This window comes from Falco biarmicus, chromosome 4, assembly GCF_023638135.1.
Source record: "Falco biarmicus isolate bFalBia1 chromosome 4, bFalBia1.pri, whole genome shotgun sequence".
Classification (NCBI taxonomy): Eukaryota; Metazoa; Chordata; class Aves; order Falconiformes; family Falconidae; genus Falco; species Falco biarmicus.
This window is the reverse complement of record NC_079291.1, coordinates 28992103-29018475: the sequence shown is the minus strand read 5'-3', so window position 1 is coordinate 29018475 and position 26373 is coordinate 28992103. Positions and strand designations below refer to the sequence as shown.

General features: G+C 40.3%; 1 protein-coding gene across 4 annotated transcripts; it reads right to left on the bottom strand.

The window, feature by feature from the left end:
- Positions 1-2463: 2463 nt before the first annotated feature.
- Positions 2464-22148, bottom strand: TMEM196 (transmembrane protein 196). Of its 4 annotated transcripts, none has more exons than XM_056338708.1 (5): positions 21498-22148; positions 9703-9759; positions 7664-7918; positions 5692-5765; positions 2464-3339 (listed from the first exon to the last, which is right to left on the bottom strand). In XM_056338708.1, the coding sequence occupies exons 1-5, from the start codon at positions 21660-21662 to the stop codon at positions 3333-3335; spliced, it is 558 nt and encodes a 185-aa protein (XP_056194683.1). In that variant the 5' UTR covers positions 21663-22148; the 3' UTR covers positions 2464-3332. The 4 variants fall into 4 exon arrangements, with proteins under 4 accessions (XP_056194683.1, XP_056194684.1, XP_056194685.1 ...); XM_056338709.1 differs by having other exon boundaries at positions 21516-22148; XM_056338710.1 differs by lacking the exon at positions 5692-5765.
- Positions 22149-26373: the final 4225 nt, after the last annotated feature.

Sequence of the window (26373 nt, the reverse complement as noted above, 5' to 3'; positions counted from 1 at the left end):
CGTGTGTGTTTCTCATAGGCTGAGGTTCTATGAAATGCCAAGTATAACCTAAAATATAGCCTAAAATATTAAAACAGACACTAAGGACTTACCAGCTAAATCCTACATACAAAGTTCAATAAGTAATCCCCTTCAGGAAGAGTGTTGCTTGACGTAGTAAATAACAGCTGAATACCTCTCAGAGAATTTGAGCCAGCATTTGCTTTTACAGCAGAATGAATTAGAAAGAACTGCATCAAGGACACTACATGCTTCATCTTATATAGATTAATATCAATGTTGGTTCCGAGCCTTCAAGCTATTGGTGTAGATATGTTGGCTGGTCACATTCTGAAAAATGAAAGTTTTGTTTTTCATCCAGTTGGATAAGTGGAATGAGTGTCCTTTCAACTGTACTGGTAATGAAAACATACAGAACATGCATTGCAGTTGAAGTCTGCATGCAGTTATGGAACAAAACTTCTTCAAATGAAGGGAAACATTTCTTAGAATTGCCCTACCACATCCCTATATTACAGTAATTTACTTTGAGTTTAAGAATTCTGATCCTCTTTGTATCTGTCAGGTAGGAGCAGTCTTCTTCATCACATTTATTCCCAAGTCTTTTGAATTCCAGCTTCGCATTTTCAAGGCTTTTATTAATACAGGGACCAGCCAGTTTCTCTGCATCCTGCAGACTTGGCAGCAAAAGAATTAAAAAAACCCACAACCAAACAATTGAATATTGTGTCCTCTGGGGCCCAGATCTCTTCTCTCTCCTTCCGGCACCTCCTGAAAAGCAGCAAAAGTGGTGTTGTATTTCATAAGTTACAGTAAAGTTTCAAACATTGTGAGCTTGGAGAATGTATCTTCCCTTCCTTTCAAAGCATGAGAAAGTGGGTGTTGCACTGGTCTACTGTTTTTGCTATGGAATTATCACCTATTCTTCTGCACCATCTCTGGCTACCAAGTTGGGAAATGAAGTGTTTGTGATAAGTAAATGGGTGGTGTTATGGTCTGTTCGTTCATGTCATTCCTGAGCAGATTCTGAACTGCAATTCCAAACCACTCTCTAGGATCTGAAGCTACCATTCCTAGTCCTGAGGTGCTGCGAGATACCTCTGTACGAGCTGTGATTTTACAGCTGTTCTACAGAGCTAGTGATGAACCTCAGCCAGGTATTTCTGAGGTGGATTTTTGAGTAATTTTTTATTCTACTCTTGCTTTTCTTTGAGAAGGCTCTTTTAGATGCTTTGTGCCGATGCAGTGAGGAAGGGAGCCTTACACAACCACCTCCTCTGGTTCTATGTCCAGTGAATATTTCCTCAACTTCTATGAAACTCTGCAGCCCATTTAGACAGTAGTCCTGCCTTGACAGGTTGTCTCCAGAGCTGCAGCAAGAGTGCTCCCAGAAGGGGCACATACTGGCGACAGATCTGTCCCATGTTTCCTGCTACTGAGGAAGAGAAGCATCAAGCTGAAGAGGCAATGGCACGTATAAAGAGTCCAAACAAGATGGAATGTATTAAGGCAGACAGCGTAAAGGCTTGTAGGACCTGGGAAGGGGAGCACTTTCCTTGAGCAGAGATGCCTTAGCATCTAATTCTTTTCCTATGACAGTATCTATATTCTTTATGAACTTCAACAGTCTCATTAGCAATTTCTAATGTACACAATACATAGTATAGCAGGGGGTTTGAGAAAATTCAAAAGCTTTTTTCAGACAGTAGGTAATTGAAGAGAAGCCTTATAAAGTTGACCAGTTTTGACTCACAAGCTTAGCCATCCAAGTAATTTGTATGAAGTTTAAAGTGAGAGACTTAAATCACAGTGAAGATGTTTCCTATGTTGTCTTTAGATGAGAGACTCCCTTGCAGACTTAGAAAACACTAAAATAATAGAATTACAGATTATTTTATACCGTGCAGGTTCACAAAAAAATTTAATATAATTTCTAGATGTTATTATGGCATTTTTATCTAGTCACACTTATCTGGGGACATGGGCATAAATCGCCAAATGTTGCCAGTCATCAATAAAGCTCACGTCTCAAACTCATGTTAAAGTGTTGGGCTTTTTAGCATAGTCATAGACTCACTATGTAACATATGAGAGATTTTATATGAATATTTTATATGAATATTATGCTGTATATGTTCTGTTACAGGCTACATCTTCCATTTTGCATGGCTATATGGAGCCAGTAGGTCCTACGATAAAATTTGGGATCAGTTAAAGCTGCTGCTTTAACATACACACTGCTTAAACAGACTCCAAACTCTGCTGTGGGTGTGCAGAATTGCCAGCATATTCTGACCTTGACCATGCCTTTGTTCACCCTTCATTTTCCTCCTTTCTGATCTTTCTGATCACCCCTTTAGGAACCTTTTAATGTGTTGTGCAAAACTGCAAGCGTGACAGTTTAGCTTTGCAAGATCTTTGTAACAAGAAAAAAACCGCAAGCTTCTCTCTAAAATCTCTGGGTTAGATTTCATTTTATTTGTCATCTTTTATGAACAAATTACGAAATATACTTCATTCACAAATTGGAAATATTTACAATTTCTTTACAACAAGGCATTGTTGAGGTTTTGATTTATGGCATTCTTAGAGCATTCTGTCTTTCAAAACAAAGACATTGGTGGTGTTTTCAGCACACTGTTAATTTACACTCTGTGAAATGGGAACCTTTGGAAGAGCAATTTGCACTCTCTTTTGAAACGATCTACTGGGAAAACTGAGGCTGGATGCATCTGCAACGTGTGGAGGGGGACTGTGCAAATGCATTGCTGGTACCATGCCACATGATCTGAAGCCATCATATTACACCAGATACTGATAAGTGGGGAGGTGAAAAAGATTCCCCTGAGCCATCCTTCCTCTGCCCTCTTCTCTTCTCTTTAGGAATCCTGTGACCAGGTTAAATGTGGTCTGGGTTAATTATTTTTTTCTGGTTTTTGAGTCTTCATGAGAAGAAGAGTCTTGCAAAGTCTATTTCAAATACTATCACAATTCTGAAAAGTTATTCAGACAAAAAAAAAAAACCCAAACCAAAACCAAACCCAAACAAAAGAGAATAGCCAGGAAGTGAATAAATATTATATATCCGCAAAATGTTTATGAGACAAATTTTGAACATGTTTCTAAAAGGGAAATGCAACTGTGCTGTTCTGCAGTTGTGATATTTGAGCCATAAAAGCTAAGATAGTTCCATTTTCTCAGCTCCTTGGAGTCTTTTTTTTTTTTTCTGAAGAAAATTCTAAAACCACTTTTTCCCATGGAACCTTTAAAAATCTCTTAATATACACTTCCATTATAAATCAGATGTGGGCCACCATTGCTTAGGTTGTCTGTCATTTCCTGGAACAAGAACAGAAAACACAGATTAAAATTACAATTATTTTATGGTGTTCAAAATTCAGTTAGCTAAGGTTGTAATAAAAAAATCAACAAACTCTAAATTTCAAACATTCAGAAAAACATTACATTTTTTTATTTAGCTTGATAAATCTCACTGTAAAAAAAAACAACAACAAAAAACCAAAAAAGAAATCACGTTTCTTCCTACATAAATTAAGTACATTTGAAAGCTCATAGACTCATTGGTACTGATTGAACTGACATTACTCTCAGACCACATATACAGCATCGATGGCATCCATGCAAGTTTTGTGACGTTGTCCTTTGAAAGTGCATCAACTCAAGCTTGTGTGCTAATCCACAAAGGAACAAGTTGGTAATTAATTCTTTGTTTCCATTCAGACCTTTTTCTGTGCTGACATGCTACAAACAGATGCCATTGGATGCTAGCTGGGATAGACATTTGGGGAGTAGGTCTAGATCCAAACAGGATCATGGGGTTTTGATTGCTTGCCTTGGGATGCAGGGTTTTTTTGGTTTTCCCTTAGTATGCCAGACTAAAAATTTTAGCAGTTCAGCAATTGCTATTCAAGTGGCAGGTGAGTCATCCTGGAGTAAGCTGACCTGATCATGAGTCAGAATCCTAAGGCACCTAAACCAAATTATGTTTGGAGTTAGATTTTCTAACTCAAACTGCAATTCAGACGATACCTACTTAGCAGCTGTCTAAGCCCAGAGATGGCTACATTAATTAAGCAATTCCCTGAACTTCAAGGCTGCAAAGTCACATAGGGTTTATGCTCAGAACTGCCCTGTTCTGAACCTTCCTAGGCCTATTTCATACCAAATAGAATCCAGATGCACAAATTAAGGGATCTGCTGCTTAAGTCCCGTGACAAGTCCCAGAGAACATCCAATTATGCCAAGAGAAATGGGCACACATAAAAATGCAGTTTGGGCTGTTCTTAAAATTGAGGTAGATGAGGTGGAGATGCTACTGTTGGTCTAGTTCTAAACTATTTGCATAAGAACCAGAAAGTCTCTGCATGGAAAAGTTAAATTCACCTCTTCTACCTCGTAGGTACACTTGGAGAAAATGTGGAAGAAAAGGGATTTGTTTGTCCCCCTTCTTGTGGAAGTTTCTGTGAAAAGCAAGATTCATTGGGTTAAACAGAGAGAGGGAGAAAGACAGAAAGAGTGAGCCTGACTGTAGCATAGTAGCTGAGATTCTTGGTAAAGAGAAGAAAATTCTGGGACCTGGTCTTTTTGGCTAGTCTGACTTTTTAATTCTCTTCTTTCAATCCACAATATTTGATTTATAAATAGTTTTGGAGGCAGGGACCAGAACTCAAGAGTTTAACAAAAGTGGAAGCACTGGTGCCTCCTCTGTCAGGTGTTACCGGCTACACTTTAAAGCAGATCACAAAACTTAATTGTTCCTTGCAGTTTTTGGAAGAAAGAATGTCCCGTTTCTCTCCACAAAGTAAGCATAAGGGCATTAAACCAAGTAGCCTTGTCAACTAATACTCCTGAATCAAACGTAAATAAGACAAAATAAGGTGTGTAAACTTACTGGATTTTGAGCATTTTCTACCGTCCAGCTGTCCATTTGGCAGGTGGTGGTGGGTGTTTTTGTATGGAGCCTTATTCTCCCCATATACTGAAGAGGAAGCTGCGTGCCTGACACTGGGATCTGGATCCCAGTTTAGGGGCTGTCTGCTCTGAAACAAGTCTCTACATTTTGCTTATTTGTAGTTGCCTAAACACTGTGTTGGATCTACGCTGAAGATATTGGTCAGCTAGGAAAGGGACCAAGAATACCAAAGCCATTTAATATTAACTATCAGTCAGCCATAAGTTGATAGTAATGATCTGTCAGAATGCTACTCATCAGTGAGTGGGAGTTTCCTTTTGTCAGCTTTCTTACTTGAATCCTCTGCAAACAACAGCTATTAGAATATCATCATAATTGCGGACAATATTGAAAACCATTTATTTTCCCCAATATTTCTTTTCTTCAAAAATAAAAGTATTAATAAATTAAAAAATGTTGCTGAATTCAAGAAATGAAGGAGCACACAGATTAGAAGCAGAGTGAGTCAATGGTGGCAACATCCAAATAGGAGCATTTGGATGTCTATAACTAGGGTGAATATTTTAAATACTCAACTTACTTCCAGATTGCAGCGTTCGCCACGTAGAATTATGTCACTACCTGGAAGCACGGTTCCTGACTCAGAGTGACATCACAGCATCAGCCAACTTCGATTAGCTGAAACTGTGACTTCCTCTTAGAGGTGGCCCTTCCTGAAGTGACATAAGAACATGGTAGCTCCCTAGTGTTCAGCGTACCTTGGAGGTAACTCTGGTGTCGGGGGAACCACCGGGCAGCTGGGCAGGTCGGTTATTTCAATACCCCTCAATCTCTAATATAAATATAACAATTATACAATAAATATAGCACAAACAAATGCACATGCAGTACATGTCTATATTACTGTATATCAGTATAAATTACAAAATAGTCTTATATATAAAACACTTTAAAGCTATTTTCTAGATCAGGGCCTAATTTAATGTAAATTTTTAAATAGCCTTTTATTTTTTAGGGGCATGCCTTGAGCTAATGTGTGCTCAAACCTGCCAGCAGCAGGCAGTCCACAGGCTGTAGGTCTAAGGAGTCCCAGATCAGACCATCTACACATGCAGACCTGATTCAGCAACACACATGCAGGAAGCCCACCACCTGGGGGGCACATCCCACATTCACTGAGTGTGCAATAGGGTTGCACTGCACATGCATCGTGGCCCTTCACCCAAGATAAGTGTGCACCTGGCAGTGCTCACTGCTAAGTGTCTAAAAGCTCAGTAGGTCAACAGGCCGGGAAGGAAGGCAATGAAGTAGTGCTATACATGGTCATCTTGAACCCAAATTGATAGAGTTGGCAGGTGTTTGAATTTTGAAAAGTTTTTCTTCCTAGGCCATTTCTTTTTATTTTCCCTCTCTCTTTTCCTCTCAAATGAGCTTTATCTTTGTCCTTGTTGAGGCAAGAGCTTCTTTGAAAGGCAAGATCTAACCTACCATCTGCAAGACCATGGTCGTTCTTACATAGCACACATAGCTCACATAGCTTACAAAGCTCATCAGATTTCTGCTTAATTTTAAAATGAGAGGGGAAAACGTATCTCTTCTTTTGATATTATCACCCTGCTTTATGTTACAGTTGTAACCTGTACTATTTAACTTTATAAAACATCTTTCAAACATCTTCTAGGGTGAATTCATTCTGCATTTTTACTTGGACTTTCACATTGGTTAAGAAACCAAAGAACAGTGACAAGTAATTTTAACTTAATGGACAATTAACTGCTATGTCTTGTTTTGTCAGGGAATCCAAAAACACCCTATAGCCTGAGTGAATTAATCCTCACCCTTCTGTTCAGAGGTCTCAGTAGATATGATGTAGACTGTTGAATTTCAGCGTAATGCAAACTTGCACGTGGAGGCTTAGATGGGAAGTCCACTTGGCTTTTGTCCTTTTGTCTACTAATTTCTCAAATGAAAGGCATTGAATACAGTGTCCAAACATAAAGACAGTGTCAATGAACATTTTACTCCTCAAATATTAATCAGATCTGTAAACCCAGGGAGCTGATTTTAAGAATTCTATTCAATTTATTCTTTTGGCCTTACATGCTCAACTTCAGGAGCTTAAGTGTCAGTATGTAAGCACAGACCCAGACACCTTGGTAAGCTCCCTTTTAACGGAGAAAGGCAGTAAATGCTCAGTGCTGCTGCAAATCAGACCAGTTTCATTTAGGTGTCTAAATATGCCCTTAGGTGCTTAGGTTTAGTCATCTAGGTTTGTGAACTGTGGCTTTTGTGTTTAAATTACCTACTTTATAAGCTGAGTACTTGGGAGACGAAATTGATTAAATCCTGGAAGCATGCAATGATGTGGTTACAGAAAGCATTCTGTACTTTTTCACAGTACAATACATGATAATCCATATTAATAAGGCTTCCAATTATTTATGAAGTGCTATATTTAGCAGCTAAGCCCTTGAATAGCTATACAATGGAATTATGTTGAAAATGGATGTACTTCATTGAAATGGATGTACTGCAAATACACAGTACCTAAAAATAGCTCCATATAATGCAACATAATAAAGCTTGCACAGAATAGCAGCATTTCATTTCCCAGAAGGTCTTTCTCATATAAAACTGAAACTGAATACATCTCTTGCCAATTGTAAATGTTAACACACACAGTAGCATTTTAGGAGAAGCAGAACAAATAAGGGAGGACACACAACTCACTTTTTCTGCCATTTCATGGGAGTGATGCAGTGAATGTTCTCTTTCTGAAAACATTCGCCTTTGTTCATAGCTGGCTAGCCGACAAGTAAGCCATGAAGAAAGGGTGCAACCACCAATTCCAATGCATGCAAGAGACATGGAGGCAAGGTGCAAAGAATAGAGAGCAGACGACTTCTTTGTCAGAGCACGAAGAAATTGAAAATTTAAGATTCCTCCAATTAGTCCACAGATGCAACAGGCAGAAAAAAGAATCATCTGTCAGGAAAGACAAAAGAGGTTATGTCACAGTAACATTGTTCAAAGACAGATTCATTCATATAAAAAGTGAGACTAAATGTAATTCAATGCTTCGATAGCATCATGGACAGCACAGACATTCGTTTTAAACTCCCTCAGTTCCCACAGAGCTCCAAGGGAATACAATACCTTTTGTGTACAAGAGTTGAGATTGATGTTACGTGTAAGAAAAAGTTGGGTAAGATGAGCTGGTCATGTTAAAAGCTAGTCAGTGCAAGGACTACTAGGGCACAAATCTGTTTTCCAGCATTTCATTCAAAACAGTAACATCAGAATGTGTCATAATTTTCTGTCGTGCAGTTTCTCACCACTCTTCAGTGGTGACTGAGTATTCAGAGTGACTCTCTTGCTTTGCGTGCCCTCTGACTCTGCCTCCTGTTCAATTCCAATTTGCTCGGTCAGACAGCAGTCTGGAGGCTTTCTATAGCTTTTGTGGGGACTTAGATGTGTTCAAGGTGAATGTGCTGGACAAAGAAGCAAGAGAAATAACAAATCTGTGATGCAACTCTACAGCAGGTCAGTGTGGTGACTCCGTTTTTGTTTGTTGTTTTTAAGTTTGCTCCTATATTTCTGGGAAGTTTAGCAGAATGTGAAACAGGCTGCAATTAGACATGTTTAAAGACCTCCTACTACTTTAAACACAAAGATGCCACCCTGGTTCAAGATGTCCTTGAGCTACAAATGACTCGAGGGCAAAAGACCTTATTATGGAGACACTGCTAAACTGTTGTCTTATTTACTTCCCTTGATACTGCTGGCCTGTCAGATGTTGATCTAAGATGGGCCTTTGATGTTACTTAACATGGCTTTGTACATGTACTTATGTACTGTGGTAGGAGGAGTTTATGGAGCCTTACAGACTACTTCTGTACACAACTGGGGTGAGAATTTAATCAGGAATGTGGCATTCAGGCTGTATGCTGCAGTCCACTGGGAAGTGACTATTCCATGAGACCACAAGAACAGAAAGCTTTTAGAAACTGGTTATGGTCCACATGTTTTAAGAACTGTCATTGTAACAGGGTTTAATATAAATCATTGATATTCAAAAATAATCTGAGAGAGATCTTGATTCCTGTCATGCTTATACTGGTTCTACATGACTTCCATCTGTATAAGGCAGAATAATCAAGCTGACAGAAAATTAAGACAGACATTATCACTTACAATAGGATCATGTATTAAACATAAATTGTGACTTGAGTAGTAATAGCACCATTCTGCTGCAGTCAGAAAAATTACTGTACTTCTGATTCTTAGAAGAGACAGAAAACATCGGCCATCACTTTAAAACAGGCTTATACATGATTCTGATTGCAAAAAGAACTTATTAAAAGTGAAAAGCTATGATATTGAGAATCAGACTTGGTCAGCAGCCTCATCAAGGCATCAGCCCAATGTTTGTTTTTGAAGGATAGAAGATACAATCCAGTGATTGGAGAACTTTTTATTGACTTGGAATAAATTTGTGTCAAGAGGGCTTCCATCCAAGCTTCCATCCAACAGGGACAAATAGGGATGTATGGCTTAAATAGGCATGTCCTAAACAGGCCATTTCAGAATTGCCTTGTTTTGCATGATTAACCCAAAGTGCTTATTGCATTTTTGGACTGCTGACTTGCAATTTTTACTGACTTTTTATCAGAAACACTTAGACACAGAAAGCCCTCAGTAAGGAGTTCAAGTTAGGTAAGTATGCCTTTCAAATACTTATATATCATATATGCAGTGGAGAAACTTACAACAAGTCCAGATTTCTTTTTGGCGCACAATATTCCACATATGCCACAAAGCAGAAACTGCAAAGAAAAGAAAAAAATCAACAACCAATTATTTCATCATTTAACGTCTCAAGTTTACATCCTGCTGTGTTGCTGTAGTGATGACCTCAACAGTATGTTAGGCAATGGTTACAGTTGTCAGCATTTTTATCACAAACCTTATGTTTCAGGAAGTTATAACTCAACCATAAACACACTTATCTAAGAATAAGAAAATGGAATGAGAAGTGAGACTGAGGATGATTACTCATTAAAAAAAAAATCCTACTTTTAAGCTGCTTGGGTAAACAAAACAAAAAAAAAAAACCCCACAGTGTTGCAAACAGAAGATGCCTTTTTAATTGGTTCCCCCCCCCCCCCAAAAAAAAAAAAAGTATAGCAAGATTGTAGTCGCTAATCCAAATAATCTACTTTCAAGCACAGCTGAGGTACTTACTGCCCTGATTCTACCATGTGAAACACTGAGGGTCCAGACATGGATATTTGCCCTCAAGACAGTGGAACTCTGGGCAAGAATGCAATTCAGTCACCTGCATAGGTGCAGGTGTAAATTTGAATATATCTGTTGGTGTGGCTACACTGACCATGCAGGAAAACCGGTTCCAGGTTCTAGATAGCCCACTTGGCAGGAGGTAACATGAAGGTATCTGTACTTTTTCATGGAGTTCCCTTTCACAAACTGATCTACTAATTGTTCCATCAAGCATTAGACAAAAACTAACAAAAACAGAAACAAACCTACCAACCGATATGAATAGATGTTAATGCTTTTCAGTGACCTGTCTCAAAGACCGATGATGCTCTCTGATGTCTCAATTTCCTCCAACAAAAAAGTTTAATGAGGAAAACAGTGAATAGTCCCTGATGGAGCAGTTGTGGTAGGCACTGCAGTAGTTGTATGAAAGCAATAAGGCCTTCTTCAGGTGTTTGTAATACTGTCAAAAGATTTCTTCGATAGCTCATAAACTCCTTTATTAAGAAAACTGTGCTACTTATTTTCAGTAAAGCTAACCTTACACCCCTATGGGGAAGTAATTTTATACCTTTAAAACTGTTTTTTTCCACATCCTTTTTGCACTGAGATGGTATATCTAGCAAAAGGTTCTGTTTGACCTTGATTTAAATTACAGAACAGAGCTAGCTTTTACATAAGAAATGGAAAAAATATTTAAGCAGCTTCTATACAGCATTCAGAGCCCGTGTAATATATTGCAGGTATCTCTCATTTACCCTCCAAAATTTTGCAGCTTCAGTATCTCAGTTGAGGAGGTGACTAGTTTATCTCCCTCCAGCTAGAGTAGTTCATGCATATAGCTAACCATCTGCCTTGAGATGTATTTTTACTCTGAGTTAGTCCATGAATCAGTTCCCCACAATGAATATGGTTCAATTTTGCATATTATTTACATCAACACTAACCATGGGATGTGGATTTAATGCCAATCTGATTATGGAGAGGACTGGGTCATGTGGACCATGGTGCTGAATGGCTCAGGACAGTCCAGGACGTACAGCTGGTAATCGCTGCTAGAGATCATCCATTGGAATAAAAATCCAAAAAAATGATGGGTAGGGCTCCCCCTGCCCCTTTCCCACAGTCAGAGGAGATTTCAGCTCAGAACTATCATATCTGCCTAGTAATTTTTCGCTCAGGCTTTCTGTGAAGTTTTGGAGTTTCACTCCCAGTCCTGTCATTGCAGATTACCTTCAACTGAAGGCATGCTTCAGATTTTCACATGTAGTATTTTGTATTTCTCAACATTAATGCATAAACCTAAAAAAAAAATATATTTTTGAAGACATTGCTGTAATTAAGTTCTATTCAGTCAGACTTGATGAAGCAGATTAATAATATAATTTCTCTCTGAAATGATTGAATAGGATTGAAAGGAAAATTCTGTATGAAGAACTTATGAGTTCTAGAGAGCTTACAGAAAGGATCTGGAAGATACCATCAAAGATCATTTCAACTTGTAACAAGTGTATGTTAACTAATTAAAAAAGTGAAATGTTTGATACTTTACCTTCAAAACTGAAAGAATAGGTCACCCATTTTTTTCAAGAATGCTCTAATTCTGCTCCTGTTAGAGTCAGTGGATTTTTTACTACTGATTTCAATTGAAGAAGGCTTTCTATTTCCATTGTACAGTTTTTGCTAACCAGAAGGGAATGCAATGAACAAGTTATAGTAGCCTTGCATATCACCAAAGGAACAACAAGCAAATTACAGATTCACTCAGCGTTAGAACCCACCAGTTCAGGCAGTTCTGCTGTTCCTTACTATTTTTCAAGGACAGGACACACGCCCTTCCAAACCACCTTTACACAGTGCCATATACATATATATTACCTAAGGTATTAACCAATTGAAATCCAAATAATAGTGAATGAGCTAATCTGCAAACCCTAAGGTCCTGCCTTCTCAAGAACAAGGGGTGACTACTGTATTCCATAGTTGTTGAAGTATCTGAGGGACTACCTTGAGTAAAGGTCTGGATTCAGGAGTACTTATAAGTTAATTTGCTGATGATACTAAACAAGGAGGAGCTGTGGACTCCCTTGAGGGTAGAAGGCCTTACAGAGAGATCAGGTAGACTAGAATACTGGGCAATCACCAACCATATGAAATCTAACAAGACCATGTGCCAGATTCAGTGCCTAGGATGGGGTAGTCCTGGTTATATGTAAATACTGGGGGGCAAGAGGCTGGAGAGCAGTCTCATGGAAAGAGATCTGGGGGTCTGACTTGATGGCAAGTTGAATATGAGCCAACAGTGTGCCCTGGCAGCCAAAAGGGCCAACCATGTCCTGGGGTGCATCCAGTACAGCATAGCCAGATGGTTGAGGGAGGTGATTGTCCCACTCTGCACTGCACTGGTGCAGCCCCACCTCAAGTACTGTGTGCAGTTTTGGTCGCCTCAATAGAAGAAGGACATCAAATGATTAGAGTGTGTCCAGAGGAAGGCAACCAAAATTGTGAAAGGTCCCGATGGCAAGACTTATAAGGAGCAGCTGAGGTCACTTGGTTTCTTCATCTTGGAGAAGACACGGCTGAGGAGTGACCTCATCACAGTTTATAACTTCCTCAAGGAAGGCAGTGGAGGGGGAGGTGCTGATGTCCTCTCTCTGGTGACCAGTGACAGGACACAAGGAAACAAAATGAAGCTGCACCAGGGGAAGTTCAGGTTGGACATTAGGAAAAGGTTCTTCACTGAGAATATGGTCAGTCACTGGAACAGGCTCCTCAGGGAAGTGTTCATGGCACCAAGCCTGTCAGAGTTCAAGGGGTGTCTGGACAATGCTTTTAGTCATCTGGTTTAGTTTTAGGTAGTCCTGCCAGGAGCAGGGAGTTGGACTCAATAATCCTTAAGGGTCCCTTCCTGCTGGACATATTCTATGATTCTGTGATAATATTTTATTGTGTCATGGTCTGTATGCATGCTCTGTATGTATTTTCTCTCACCGTACATCTACAATATTTATACATATACACAAGGAATAAGGTGTCCTGTAGTTAAAGAACTCAACAGAGAACCAACTGAAATTATTCTATTCTATTCTAACTCAGAGGAGTTGGGTGTGAGCTTGAGAAGGTCATGCCAAAGTTTTACAATCCATATGACTACAAGACAAGCAAGCTGTGAAACTGAATGCAGCAGTATGCCTGAACATGTTAAAAACCTGGAAAGAAAAGCACTTGGGCAGTAGCAAAGGATTAATACTGGTTGGAGTTTTTTGGATGGCAGTGTGTTACATTCACAGAGAAAAGGTTTTCCCGAAAAAACAGTATGGTTATTTATTTATGACAGCGGTCTTTTTGCTATTAAAACCAATGGATGAATTTTAGCCAGAGTGTCAGGCAATTTAATGTCATGCAAAGCTTTGAAAATTATGAGAAAAGTCTTCCACTCTCTTCTGAGTCTGCAGAGAATTCTAATTCACTGGAAGCAATGGAAACCTGCTTTAGAGAGAGCATGTTAGCAGTACCTGGGGCTCAGGAATTCTGCTCATGACAAGTTGCTTTAGCCAGGCTTCTCAATGTGGAGACCTCTAGAAAGGTTAGGAAGTCAGTGAGACATTATGTGATTCACTCTGATCATTGTTTTTTGATAGAATAGGTAGGCACTTGGGAATATTTTTTTGGAAGCTACAATAATTTCCTGTAAAAATTTGGAAGTCTCAGTGTTGTGATCAGCAATAGTGAAAAGTACATGGGAGAAACTATACTAGCTCTTTGTACCAGCAAAAGGATGTGAATACAAATGATACTCAAAAGGAATTTCCTGTGTTTGTTCCTGTTTGTCTTTTAATTTTGAATGCTTCTATTTTGTAGTACAGCTAACTGGAATAAAGCCATTGAGGGCTCTGTTGTCTTGCCACTTTCTGTCTGTTCTTAGCTATACTGAAAGACATCATCTTCATGTCAATATGTTGTACCAGTTAAACTTGACTTGTACTGTTGAGCTACCCGGGACTGCAGTTTACCCATGACTAACTAATACTGTCATGGTGAGGACTTGCTCCTTTCTACTTCATCATTGATTATCTTCAGTCAGTTTTTGCCAACCTCTTGGACTCTAAATATAGTTACATTTTCTACCTATGTCAAACCTGCAGGAAGTTAAAGCAAACACACTTATGCTGAGAATACAGTAAATCAGGAGTGGAAATGAAATATATCACTGAAGATAAGTTCCTTGTAAAGAATGATCAATTGTTGAAGTGTTCACAACTCACACCAAGAATAAGGCTGAAACTTTTAATGAAGGATGAGCTAAGTTAATAAGCCCTCCAAAATGCCCTGGGAGCCAGAGAAGGGCCTTCAGCCGGCACTTGTTGAAACAGATGTTTTACTGTTGGACTTTTGTTCTAATTATTCATCAGAAAAATCATAAAATGCTAAAAGATCCAAAATCTCACTTAAAAACCTACAGAGACCAGTATTTGCAACCAATTCCCATTGCTTCTGGGGTTACTTTTGGTTGCAGACTTATTCATATTCTCCTATGACACATGATGTTTCATGTCAAGACTAGCAGAGGAGACAGGAATTGAACATGTCATCCGATAATAGATAGGAGAAGAACCACTTTTGGATGATTGGTAAAAAATCCAAAGAAAGATACTACAAAGCACAAAAGCTATGTAGAGACTCTGGGCTGTGAGTGCCTCAGTCCCTCTTTCAGTGGAGATTTGCTGGAGACCTAGCAGGGGCAGAATCCCTCTGGACAGCACTACTGTGATTGCAAGGTGATGCAGTGGTGTCCATTTGTCTGTGGAGTCTTTGCCACTCACACTGCAGCTGTGCCTGCTTATGTTCAATGCGCATATTTGAAAATCTGTCTTTTGGTCTGTTGAACTCAGGAATAAAGAACCAAAGACCTCCCAGAAAAGGATAATGTTTATTTTGAGCCTGGTTTAATTTACTTTTTATTAAATATGGGCTTGAAATAAAACCTCAGATCAAAACACCCAGAAATTTCAGTAAGGAGGTTGAAATCTCAATTTAGATTCAAGATCTGTGGTTTGGATCCATCCCTATTTCATATTTTCTGGAACAAAAGACTTGGCCTCTTTCACTTTCTCCTGGAAAAAGTGGGCTTTCTTACTGGTAGCCTGAAAAAAAGATTCAGTTTTAGTTATATCTGCGGAGAGCTGAAGATGTGTTATTTTCCATCATGCAGAAGAAAATGAACTATTTTTATTTCATATATTGAAGGTAAGAAATCTTTCTTCTGTTTGGAGGAGGCAAATCAATGGTGAGTGCAATTCCCCTGAGAAAATGAAAAGTGTTTGCAGAAAATCTTTCTGGACAGAGGCTGAAGAAAATAATAGAGAAAACCTGTTGAATATAAGCACTGTTTGATCCCTAGTCATTGTTCATGACAAAGAAGCAGCCCAAACTGCGTATACTCTGTGGAAAGCCCTCCAGTGTTCTGTGTCATCCATACACATCTGATGAAATAGCAGAAGGGAAATTATTTCAAATTTGAATATTACACAGTGAAAATGCAAGCATATCATATCTATTCAAATAATCCTCTACTTGGAAGACTAAACCATCAAGATGAAATTAATAGCTTCACTTCTATCTACTCTTGTCAGGTGGTAAACCAGAAAAGTCTGTGTTTTACACTAAAAGTGCATAAACATGTGACTCCATGAGAATACCCAGGAATCTGAAATTAGTAATGTCTAAAAAGGACCATCCTATTGGATAAACTCATTGCTTCAACTCCATCCAAGTGAGAAAAAGCTGAAATCTCTAATGGATGAACTGAGCAGAGATGGTATCTGTAATTGTAACTCCTCCTCAAAGCAGTATTTCAGGACAAGGATTAAGTTTTCTCAGTGCAGGTGTAGAGGGCACAGAATCCATTCATGAAAACAAAGACATCCAACTAGAGAAAAATGACAACAGGCAAAAAGAGCGAGCCTAGGTAGTAGGTTTGCCTGTTACCCCCACAGAGAAACACAATAATCTTTGCAAAAGGGGGATGGAAACTTCTAATGATGGTGCTGTTCCATGCAAGGGGTTGTGGGGACAGGAATGTCTAGCTGGCTGCAAGTCACTCTGACCCAGAACTAGAAGCAACAGCATTGCCACAGCCCAACCCTGTGTCCCACCAAATCTCTCATGCGGGGGGACGGGGGGACAGGGACGGACTCTGCTATTTGAAGTGAGACAGCATTAAAACATGTCTAATCTGAGTGAACACCTTGACCTGGCAGTGTGCTGTTTGGCCATTTCAGCTCAGGTGGTGCTACAATTCCCACTGACTGAAGTAGTTTAAATTCCATCCCAGTCCCTGTGATCATTGTTTCCATTCATCTGGTTCTAGGCCTGCAGGAACACTTTCAAAATGGGGAATAGTGTTTAGAAACACTCAAGGATATTTAGAAGTGAGTCTCTGAACCTGAAAATCTGCCTGCCATCAGTGAGTCAAAAAACCTCTGGTCATCTGGAAAAACACTCAGAGTCTCAGCACAAAATAAAATATCTATTTACCTGTTTAGGACCTATCAGAATAACAAATAGTAAATAATTCTTTTTGTTGTTTTGTATCAAGTATTCAGTTTAGAATATGACTGCTTTCATCTCAAAAAGTAATAAAGATTATTCCCTGCAGGCGAACTAAAGTCTTATCTCTGCTAAACATTTAAGTGTATGCTTAAGTCAGTCTATGTTCAACAGATCCTCTTAAATATATACCAGGATCTACAAGTCCCCTTTGGACAGACCATCTTCCAGATTGGTTTATGCTTCTGGAGTGTCTGAATGATAAAGAAAACCTACTGAAAGACTTTTCAGCTGGAGTGAATTGTTCTGGTTCCATGCAAGGCCAGAAGCTCCCACACCTGGTACAACCTCCCTCATCTACAGGTACAGAACTCTCTGCACCTTCCACTGAGCTTACTGACAGTGCTGTGATTCCTTTCATCAGGAGCAGGAGCCAGCCAGAAATATGGTCAGTTTGATGAAAATGCAATGCACATGTTAAAATAAAGTAGGATAACATCTGCATTTTGTCTTCATGCTAAACAATAATGCTATTTTTTTAGTGTTCTTTGGGGGGGGAAAGAAAAAGAAAAAAAGAATAGTTTGATTGTTCTTTCCAAAGGAAACTTGGCAGCAGTAATAAGTAGATGCAAAATTCAGTGTTTTAAAATTTTAGGCCACCAACAGTCTAAAATGATGTTCTTGCTCGCGGAGAGTTCCATACTGACTGGCCCATTTTCTTTTCCTTCACATCCTGGGTAAAAAAAAAGTAATTGAAATGAAATATTTCAAGTGCCAACTTGGAGCAAATTTCTGTAGTCAAACTATAAATGCAGAGTTTTAATGGGAAGGCAGACTTCTACTGTGCTGAAATCACAAATCATGGAAACAATAAGTCTGCCCCTGCAGACAGACAAACTGACCAACATCCAGGGAATGCATAACTCTCAAATACATTTAGGTATTTGTCTTTATAAGGGAAGAAACTATTACTGTTTAGGGGCATAGCCATAAGTGAATCATCAGGTATCTCTCTTGCATATGAAGATAGATGGCATATTTGACTATTTGGCTTTTGTCTTTCATTCTTTTTCTCTGTGAGAGAAATCTCATTTATAGCAAGAATTTATTCACCGCTATAGAATAAATGAGAATTAAAGCCACATACATATGTGTGTATAAATATATAGTCACTACTCATAGTGATAGTGATGCAACCATTATAGTTTAAATATAGATAAGAAAGTATGTGATCATTTAAAAAACATCTGTGAATACTTTTTAAATTAGTATTTTCTGGGTGTTTTTTTCTTTGTGCAAAAGCCTTTGTTATGGATACGGTCATTCTTGCTATGTTAGTGTTAGTGGTTCAGCATGCTCCTTGGTTTGATCATTTCTACAGTATGTCATATAATTGAATTGGAATTGTGGATTTCAGAAATATACCTCAATTTCTGGAAAAAAGAAATCTGGGAGATGCTGAATACAGCCTGTGGAGTAGATAATACCAATACAATCATAACAAACAGAAAGAAAATCCAGAAATCAACAACACATTCAACCTGAAGTTATATAGCAATGTTTTTCTGGTGTTTGTTTTTGTTTGGTTTTGTTGTTTGGGTTTTTTTGCAATTTAGGAGCTGTGGCCTGTTTTTAAAAGAACAGATTGGATATGATGTAAAATAAACTGGATATTTGTTTCCACATGCTCCAGATAATTTGAGAAGTCAGTCACACCTTCAGTTGTCTTCTTTCGGCTACTTTTTAAAAAACTCTTTCTATCTTAATCCAGCTCAACTCCAATGAGAACAATGAACTGAGAAGCTGTTTTCCCATTTCTATGCATTTTTGATGTAGACATTGTCTAGGCTTTCCATTTCTTCATTCTTGTCTACTCCACTTTCCCTGACCTGCTTATACATAATGAAGAGCACGCAATGATCTGAACACTTCAGCCCATGCTTAACTTCATTTGTCTCTTTAATCCTGTGGGTGGGATTCACATGCTTAAAGTTAGGTACGTTGGTAAATTATCTGGCTGAATGGAGATAGTGAACAATAAGAACAATTCTTTTAAGAAGAAGCTAATGTCTGTCAAATGCAAAGCATTATAGGGAGGCAGGTATAGGAGATAGAATGTGCATGATTTTAAGATGCCCAAATTTTAGGAATTCAGGTTAAGGTTTCCATGGTGATGCTGTCTTCATCTACTTCCTTATGAACTTGGGCCTCTGCTGAGTTCCACTCACGTAAAAGGATAGAACAGGGTCAAAAGTTTTCAGCATATTTCCAGGTAAATCACAATAGGAGACATGACACACTGTTCAACTTAACTCTAGTGTTTTGCAACCTAAGATTTCAAGTATTAGTTTTTCCTTTAATGTCCCTTTTCTTTTCCTTAATGTTAATTTCTGAAAGGAAAACCTTGATTCAGGAGTGTGAGTTGGAAAAAGCATAGTTTATGCAATACATATTATTTAATTATTTGATTATTTAATACAGGCAACCTGAGTTCAGTGTCAGATCCAGTGAGCTGAAAGGTGTCTTATGCCATTTCTGCAGCAGGACAATTCTGAGGACTGTGCAAACAAACCTTCCTCCAGTTGTTTTAATTTGGAACTAGTTACCCATGGCCCTAAGCACCCCTGGAGAACAGTAGATCTCTGGCCCCTTTCTTGTCCTGTCTCACTTGTTAGTCTTCTAGTAAGAAGAACACAACCTAACAGACATTTTCAGCTGCTGGAGCAGTACAAATAAGGCGTCATAATGGTGAAAATTTAGACCATAGATCTTTAGTTCAAGGCAAAGTAAGCTTTTATAACTGTGTCACCCCACTCTGTGTACTGCTGTGATTTCTTATTTCCTTTACTACAGGAAGCACAAACTGCTTGCTTTCGCTTTAGTTTCTCTATGGCCTCTCTGCCTACCCAACCTGCAGTTGTTTGCTCCGTTCCTAGCAGCTGATGCCTGCATCTGCTGGCTCTGGTTGCGGGCATCCTTCACCCACCTGTTACATTTTCAAACAAGTCCCTTTGGGTTCCCTTCCATGCTTTGCACTCACACATGGGGAGAATTTCCTATAAACATCTGAAAAAATTCTTCTTTGTCCTCTCTCATATTCCTATCTAAAAATCTAGCTATGAACAGCTTGAAATCAGCCAGACTGCTGGTGTGTTAATGCAACCACCTGTTATACCAATCAATTTTGGTTTGCTGTTTCTTTATACTCCCTTACATCCTTTTATCCTACATCTATCTCTTGCTTTGATTATAAGGTCCTTGGAGCCAGCATCTAATGTAATAGGATCTTAATTTTTGGCTGGTACAAACTCTGGGGTAACAGAAACCATCAAAATGAATGAGGCAGTTGTGCAGGAAATTTGCATCGTCATGAAATGGTATCAGCTGTGACAGCGTCACAAAATGCAATCGCTGCATAAAATACTGATCTCATTGACTGGTCAGAACTCTTTGACTTCAGTAAAACCCGGGATATTGCGTCCTGTCATTAACCTTCAGATAAGCAGATATTTTTGTGTAATCTTTTTTATTCATCAGCAGTGTTCAGAAACCTCCTTCTTTGAAGTGGTTTTGATAATATTATTACATATTGGCCACTGTCTTATCTTATCTGGTCTTCATTCTCATTTCTCACCTACCTGTTCTGCAGTGCAGAATTATGTGTGCGTTTTTATACTGCCAAAAATATTTATGACTGTTGTCAACAATTAGTAACTATTGTCAGTGAGAATGTTACATGAAGCACTTTGTCAGAATTAACCTATAAATTACAGGAGGTTACACTGATGAATAACCAAGAATGTTTTGCATTTGTCATCTTATCTCAAGCAAAGCAAACAATCCTTTTAGAAATACTGCTGTACAATCCCAGCTGGCCAAAACCAGCTTTGTAGTTCAGAAATGCCCACTCATGTTTAGGATGAGTATTCAGTATTTCCTTCTCCTTGTTTTGTAAATATAAATAACCATTTGGAGGAAAATTCATCCTCAAAACATGCGTCTCTCAAACTGAAAAAAAATAAGAAACGTTTCTGAGAAGTGAGAAATGCTCTGTGATATGAACATGCTGCTTCTTTTAACCCATTATTGGTGTTTGGTTTATTTGGTCATTTTACAAGCAGCTCAGCATGCCCAAATCATGAGAACATATCTTTCCTTTTCCTTCCCATTTCCTCTGTATCTTCTTCCTCCAAAAGCTCAGAGCTCAGCTGACATGCCCTTGACATTATATTAAAGCACCTTTTGAGAGTCTTATCATAAGAGACAGGACTGCTCATTTTTAAAAGCAAAACTCACAGTCAATTTAAAGACAGTAAAGCTTATGGCCCACGTTCCACTGGAGGCATTGGGCTTTCCCAGGTGTGAGGTGGGTTCACAGAAAGTTCAATCGTTCACAGCAAAATTGAATAATGAAAAGGAGTGAGAAAGAGGTGTCCCGCCAACACACACATACACCTCTCGCCCCCGCACCTCCCCCCTTGCCCCACGAGTATGCGGACTGTACCCCATGCACATCGGAAATGGACCCGGCAAGGCTCCCGGCGCAGCATGCACACGCGGAAGGGAAGGGAAGGGAAGGGAAGGGAAGGGAAGGGAAGGGAAGGGAAGGGAAGGGAAGGGAAGGGAAGGGAAGGGAAGGGAAGGGAAGGGAAGGGAAGGGAAGGGAAGGGAATGCCTTCGCACGGTCTGATCATCACCATAAAGAGTTAAAGAGAGAGTGAAATGGCTAACGTACACACACCCCGCTCCATACCGGAGAAGAGTCTCCCAGCTGAGGTTTATGCTCTGTGAGGACCAGGCTGAAACTGACCGCCCCCACGGCCACGCTGGACACCCCTAACCCTATCTCCAGCACGGAGAGCACCAGGAGGCTCCCGATGATCTGGCTGCTGGTGCACATCCTCCCTCGGTCATCCTTCCTTCCCGATCAGCCGGGGAAACCGCGCATCCTCCTTCTCCTCCGGCGCTCCCGCGGCCTTAAGTCGCCCCCAAACTTTTCTTCCTCGGCCGGCAGCCGGGGCGGAGCGGCGCATCCGCGGCCGGCGGGCGCTGCCGGGGGGCGGCGGGGCGGCCCCGGCGCACCGGGCCCCGCAAAGCGCCGCGCAGCGCCGCGCCGGCAGCGAGCGCGGCCCCGGCGCCGCGGAGCTCTCCAAGGTGCCGGCCCGGCGGCGGGGACGGGCCGCGGTGCCGCGCCGCGCTCCTCAGGGGCTGCGCCTCCGCCGGAAAAGTCGACCTCGTCTGGTCGCCTCCTGCGCTCTCATTGAAATGACCTCACTGGGATTTTTCTCTCCCCCCCCCCCCACCCCCCCTCCCTTTATTTCTCTCCCCCCGTCTCTCCCTGGGTTGGGGTGGGGGGGGAGAGGAGTGTGGCGAGCCCACCCCGGCTATCTTTATGTATGAATCTAGACCCAATGCCGGGGCGAGGCGCCACGCAGCCCCGCCCTGGGGCACACGGCACCGCACCTTCCCGGCCCGCCCCCGCCCGGCCCGGCCCGGCCCCGGCCCGCACACCGCCTCCGTCCCGCGCCCGGCGGCTGGCGGCGGGGCGCGGGGAGCGCCGCTCTCCGGCTGCGGGCTGCCGCCCCGCCACCCTTCCCGCGAAGGTGGCCCCCTCGGGGGGTGCGCAGGAGCCCCCCCGCCCCCAGGTGCTGCCGCGAGCATGCAGGAGGAAGTCCGTCTGCCTCTTGTGTGAGTAGAAGGGCTGGAGCCAGTCTCACCGCTGCAAAACTCTCTGGTTCCTTCCAAAACACCGTTGCCAAAATAGGCAACTGCTGTAGCCATCCTCGTCACTCTGACAACGGCCAGGAGGGTGGCAGTCCTAAAGCAAATGAGCCGCAAAGAGAAACGTAATGAGAGACCCAGAGCTGCGACCTGAGCCGTGCCGGGTGGCTTGGTACCAGCCTTTATTCCCGAGGCGCAGATACAGGGAATGCTTCGCCACTCTGACTGCAGTTTTAGAACATGGGTGTGCTGCACAGCACAAAAACACTCAACCTAGTACCTTGGCTTTCCCAAATATCCATCACCAACCTTTGGACATCTACCTTAACAGCGGGGCAAAAGCACTACTTAATTACATCCCCAAAATCTAGATCATGTTACAAAAACATCAGCATCCTGGGGGATTTAGCTAGTTTTCTCTATATACGTGCTATTTTTTTCTTCCAAACAAAGCATATGTGGAAATTTCCCTTGTATGCAAAAATCTAGAATTCTTAATATTCTTTAAACATCTAGAAATCCTATGCTCAGGCATCAGGATCCAGAAGGGCAGTCTAGACTTATCCATTATTTTGATGGTACAATTTGGAAGCAAGAGCATCAGATTAGCAAGGTCCTGATTGAAATTATTTCTTTGAGCTCCAAAACCTGTGTCTTGTTGAGAAGACAGCAATTGGACTGCTGTCATGTGCACTTGCTAAAGTGCAAGAGAACAAGCCATGTGTAGGTATTATCACTTGAGAAGATCCACCATTAGAGGCCAGAGTTTAGTTCTCATTTATAGAAAGCTTGCATGCTTAATTGCTGTGAGTGAAGTTAGACTGGTGTCAAAGTCTGGCCCCATAAGCTGTTTATGTTCTTCTGGTATCCGAGAGTGAGAGAAAGGGGTCCTAAGAAAGGATCTTAATGCTTTCTAGCTTAAAATTTTAACTGTTTCATATTTTCACACACTTTTGCCAGTTCACAGAAGCAGAATGTGTGACTGTAGAGGGAAGCTGTGTTATAGTTAAAGTTGAATTAGCCCCTTTCCATCTCCGATGTTTTAAATGATACCTGACATCTCTTATCATTAAAAATCAAGGCACAGCATAAAAGTTTCTAAGCTACTATCTTTATGTAGGAGGATGGAGAAAGCACAGATTTTCAAGTACCCACATGGGTGTAGGAAGGTGTTTCTGCAATGACAGTATCCTTATTATGTCAGATTGTTATAAACGTTAAAGTGTGCTAAGGTACAATGATTTTACCGTTTAGAGTATATTTTACCAGGACTATAAAAACCAGTGGTGATAAGAAGGGAATTGCATAATGACAGATATAATTAATATATTTAATACTTGCAGCCAGATAGAGTGCCTGTCATATCAGGATAGAGCTCATGTGACAGAAATAAGATTTCCATAAACAGCTTGTTTTATGTAACATTTCCACTTCAGTCATAATAAGCTGCCAGAAAGATGGGGGGAAAGAGACCTTGTGATAAGTGTGTCCTAGATGGAGATCACTTCATGCGACAGCTGTTAAAAGAGGGACATAAAACTGGAGCCCAATGGCAGGAGAGGCAGTGCTCCGGGTGCCTGCTTTCCAACCTGCAGGCTGCAGAGGTGCAGAGCTAAGCAAGGCCTCAGCCGGAGTTAGTAAGACTGCCCAGGAAGAGCTGCATGAGTTATCTCTGCTTTGCACCCTTTCAAATAAAGACAGGAAGGAAATGTAATATTCTAATTGTTATCTTTTTAAAATGAAAAGATACAGCCTTTGTCTGTGTAATCACTTTATTTGTACTATGGTGCTGTATCATCATTATGATTTGATCTAGGCAATTAACTTTACACATGGGGCTATTCATGCATACGTTTCAGCACATGCTTACATCTTTGCAGCATTAAGGCACTCTTTTCCAGAGTTATTTAACTGCTTGCTGTCTCAGCTGGCTGGTTTTGAAATGTTTCCTGTATGTGTGATTCCCATAACAAAAAGATTATGATGTTATACTAGGGAAAAAAAAATCTAAAATCATTCAATGTGCAGGCAAGTGTTCACGACTGCAGGAAGTTAAATACTGAAAGCCCATCCCCAAAGTACCATTAACTAAAGTCATGAGGTCTTTGGATCTTTAATTTAAACTGTTGGATTCATGAGCCAAAGTTATCAACCTTATTCTTCTTGACTTCTTTGAAAGAAAACTTTTTTCCCCCACTTTTTTATCATTAGAGACTTTAAAAATGTCTCATGACAAAAAAATTCTAGTCACATAGTGGAATGAAGGGTAATTGGATGACACAGTACTGGCAATGAAGAAATAGAAATCAGAATACAAAGATTCATTTATGCTAAGTCCCTTTTACATGGCTCTGATGACCAAAAGGAGAGACACTGAGAAAGTTATAGCCTCTCCACTGGAAAAGACCAGTTTTATGTAACACTTTGAAGCCTCTATCCATAGCTGAATGCATCCTGTTAGAGTGGTTGAATTTATTTATTCCCTAATTCCATGAGTCTTTAAAACAATACTGTAAAGATCTATCTTGTGAATAAGAACTGGCCTATAGCATTAAATCAGAATTCAGGCCACCGAATCCAATTCAGCCTGGGTAAATTGTGAATAAAATTGAAACTGTACAGCCATCCTATGGCTGCTTCAGAGATGAGATATAAGTTGATGCAGTTCCAAGATGGGAGGTACTCACTTCCTAAAGGTTGGTGTTGCTAATATGGTGTTGCTAATATACCTGCGTATAAGGTAGCAGTCTTGGGCAAATAGACATTTGATCTTAGAAGCTGGATTACTCTTTTACCTTGTGGATTTATTTTCTAGCTTGGCACAAGGAATATCAGTTGAGCTATCCTGGAATAAATGGCACAGACTAAATGACTTTTACCAGGACATTCTTTAGGAAATGGAAAAATTCAGCTTCAAGGGCAGATTGTGAATCCTCCTCTTTTCACAGGCACACCTTGCTTTCACCGTACTTTGCAGATTCCATCCCTTTACACTGCTTTGTCACCTAGACCTCTTCAATTAAGTTTGACTGAAACAAAAGCAATGGAGAGCAGCACTCTAACAAATGTCTTTTAAGTGTTTGGGGTTGATACAGTGCCTTGGGTTCTACAAAGAGATTCCTATTGATTCCATTCTAAAGCCAGCTTTATCAGTTCTATCCTATCTATAAAAATGTGTACAAAACAGCCTTTAGAACATTCCCTTTTTTTGTGGAAAATCAGCTCAGTACATTTTATTCCTTAGTTTATTCATACTCTAAATTAGCATGCACTGATGTGCTAAAATGGGAAGCAAACCCTATTAGAATCTTGTATGGGAGAAGATAAGGGACTTTCATTGGTTTTGTCTGTTTAAAATTCAACACTCAGGCAAACTTTCTGCTGAATGAGTAGCTCAGCCCCAGAAAAACTAGGACCTGTGACACATGTGTGGCTGTTAATGTTGTTAGGTCACAATTGGTTTTCTTGGTTCAAGTCATTAAGTTATTGGCTTATAACACACAAAAAATCTGATGGCATATTCTAAAACTACTCGGCACATGGTTTTATTCAAGAGAGGTTAGAGGATTTGTGACAGTCATTGATGTTGGATGGAAAATTTCACATTTTCAGCTTTGGGTTGGGTAGAGAAAATTGGATGGACTTTATATAGCCCAAGTGAAAAGTGAGTAAAAATTGCTTTTTCTTGGATTTATTCTTAATTATCCCCTTTCTTCTACAACTTAAAGAAATTCTATTCCCCTCAAGGCACCTTTTACTAGTTTGATTAGATTAGAGAAGGATCCTCCTTCAGTAGAAGAGATCAGAAACCTGCACAACTTCTAAGTCTCCTGCTACTCATCAAAACATTAATTAAGAGTGCATGTGAATTTACTTACCTCCATGTTACA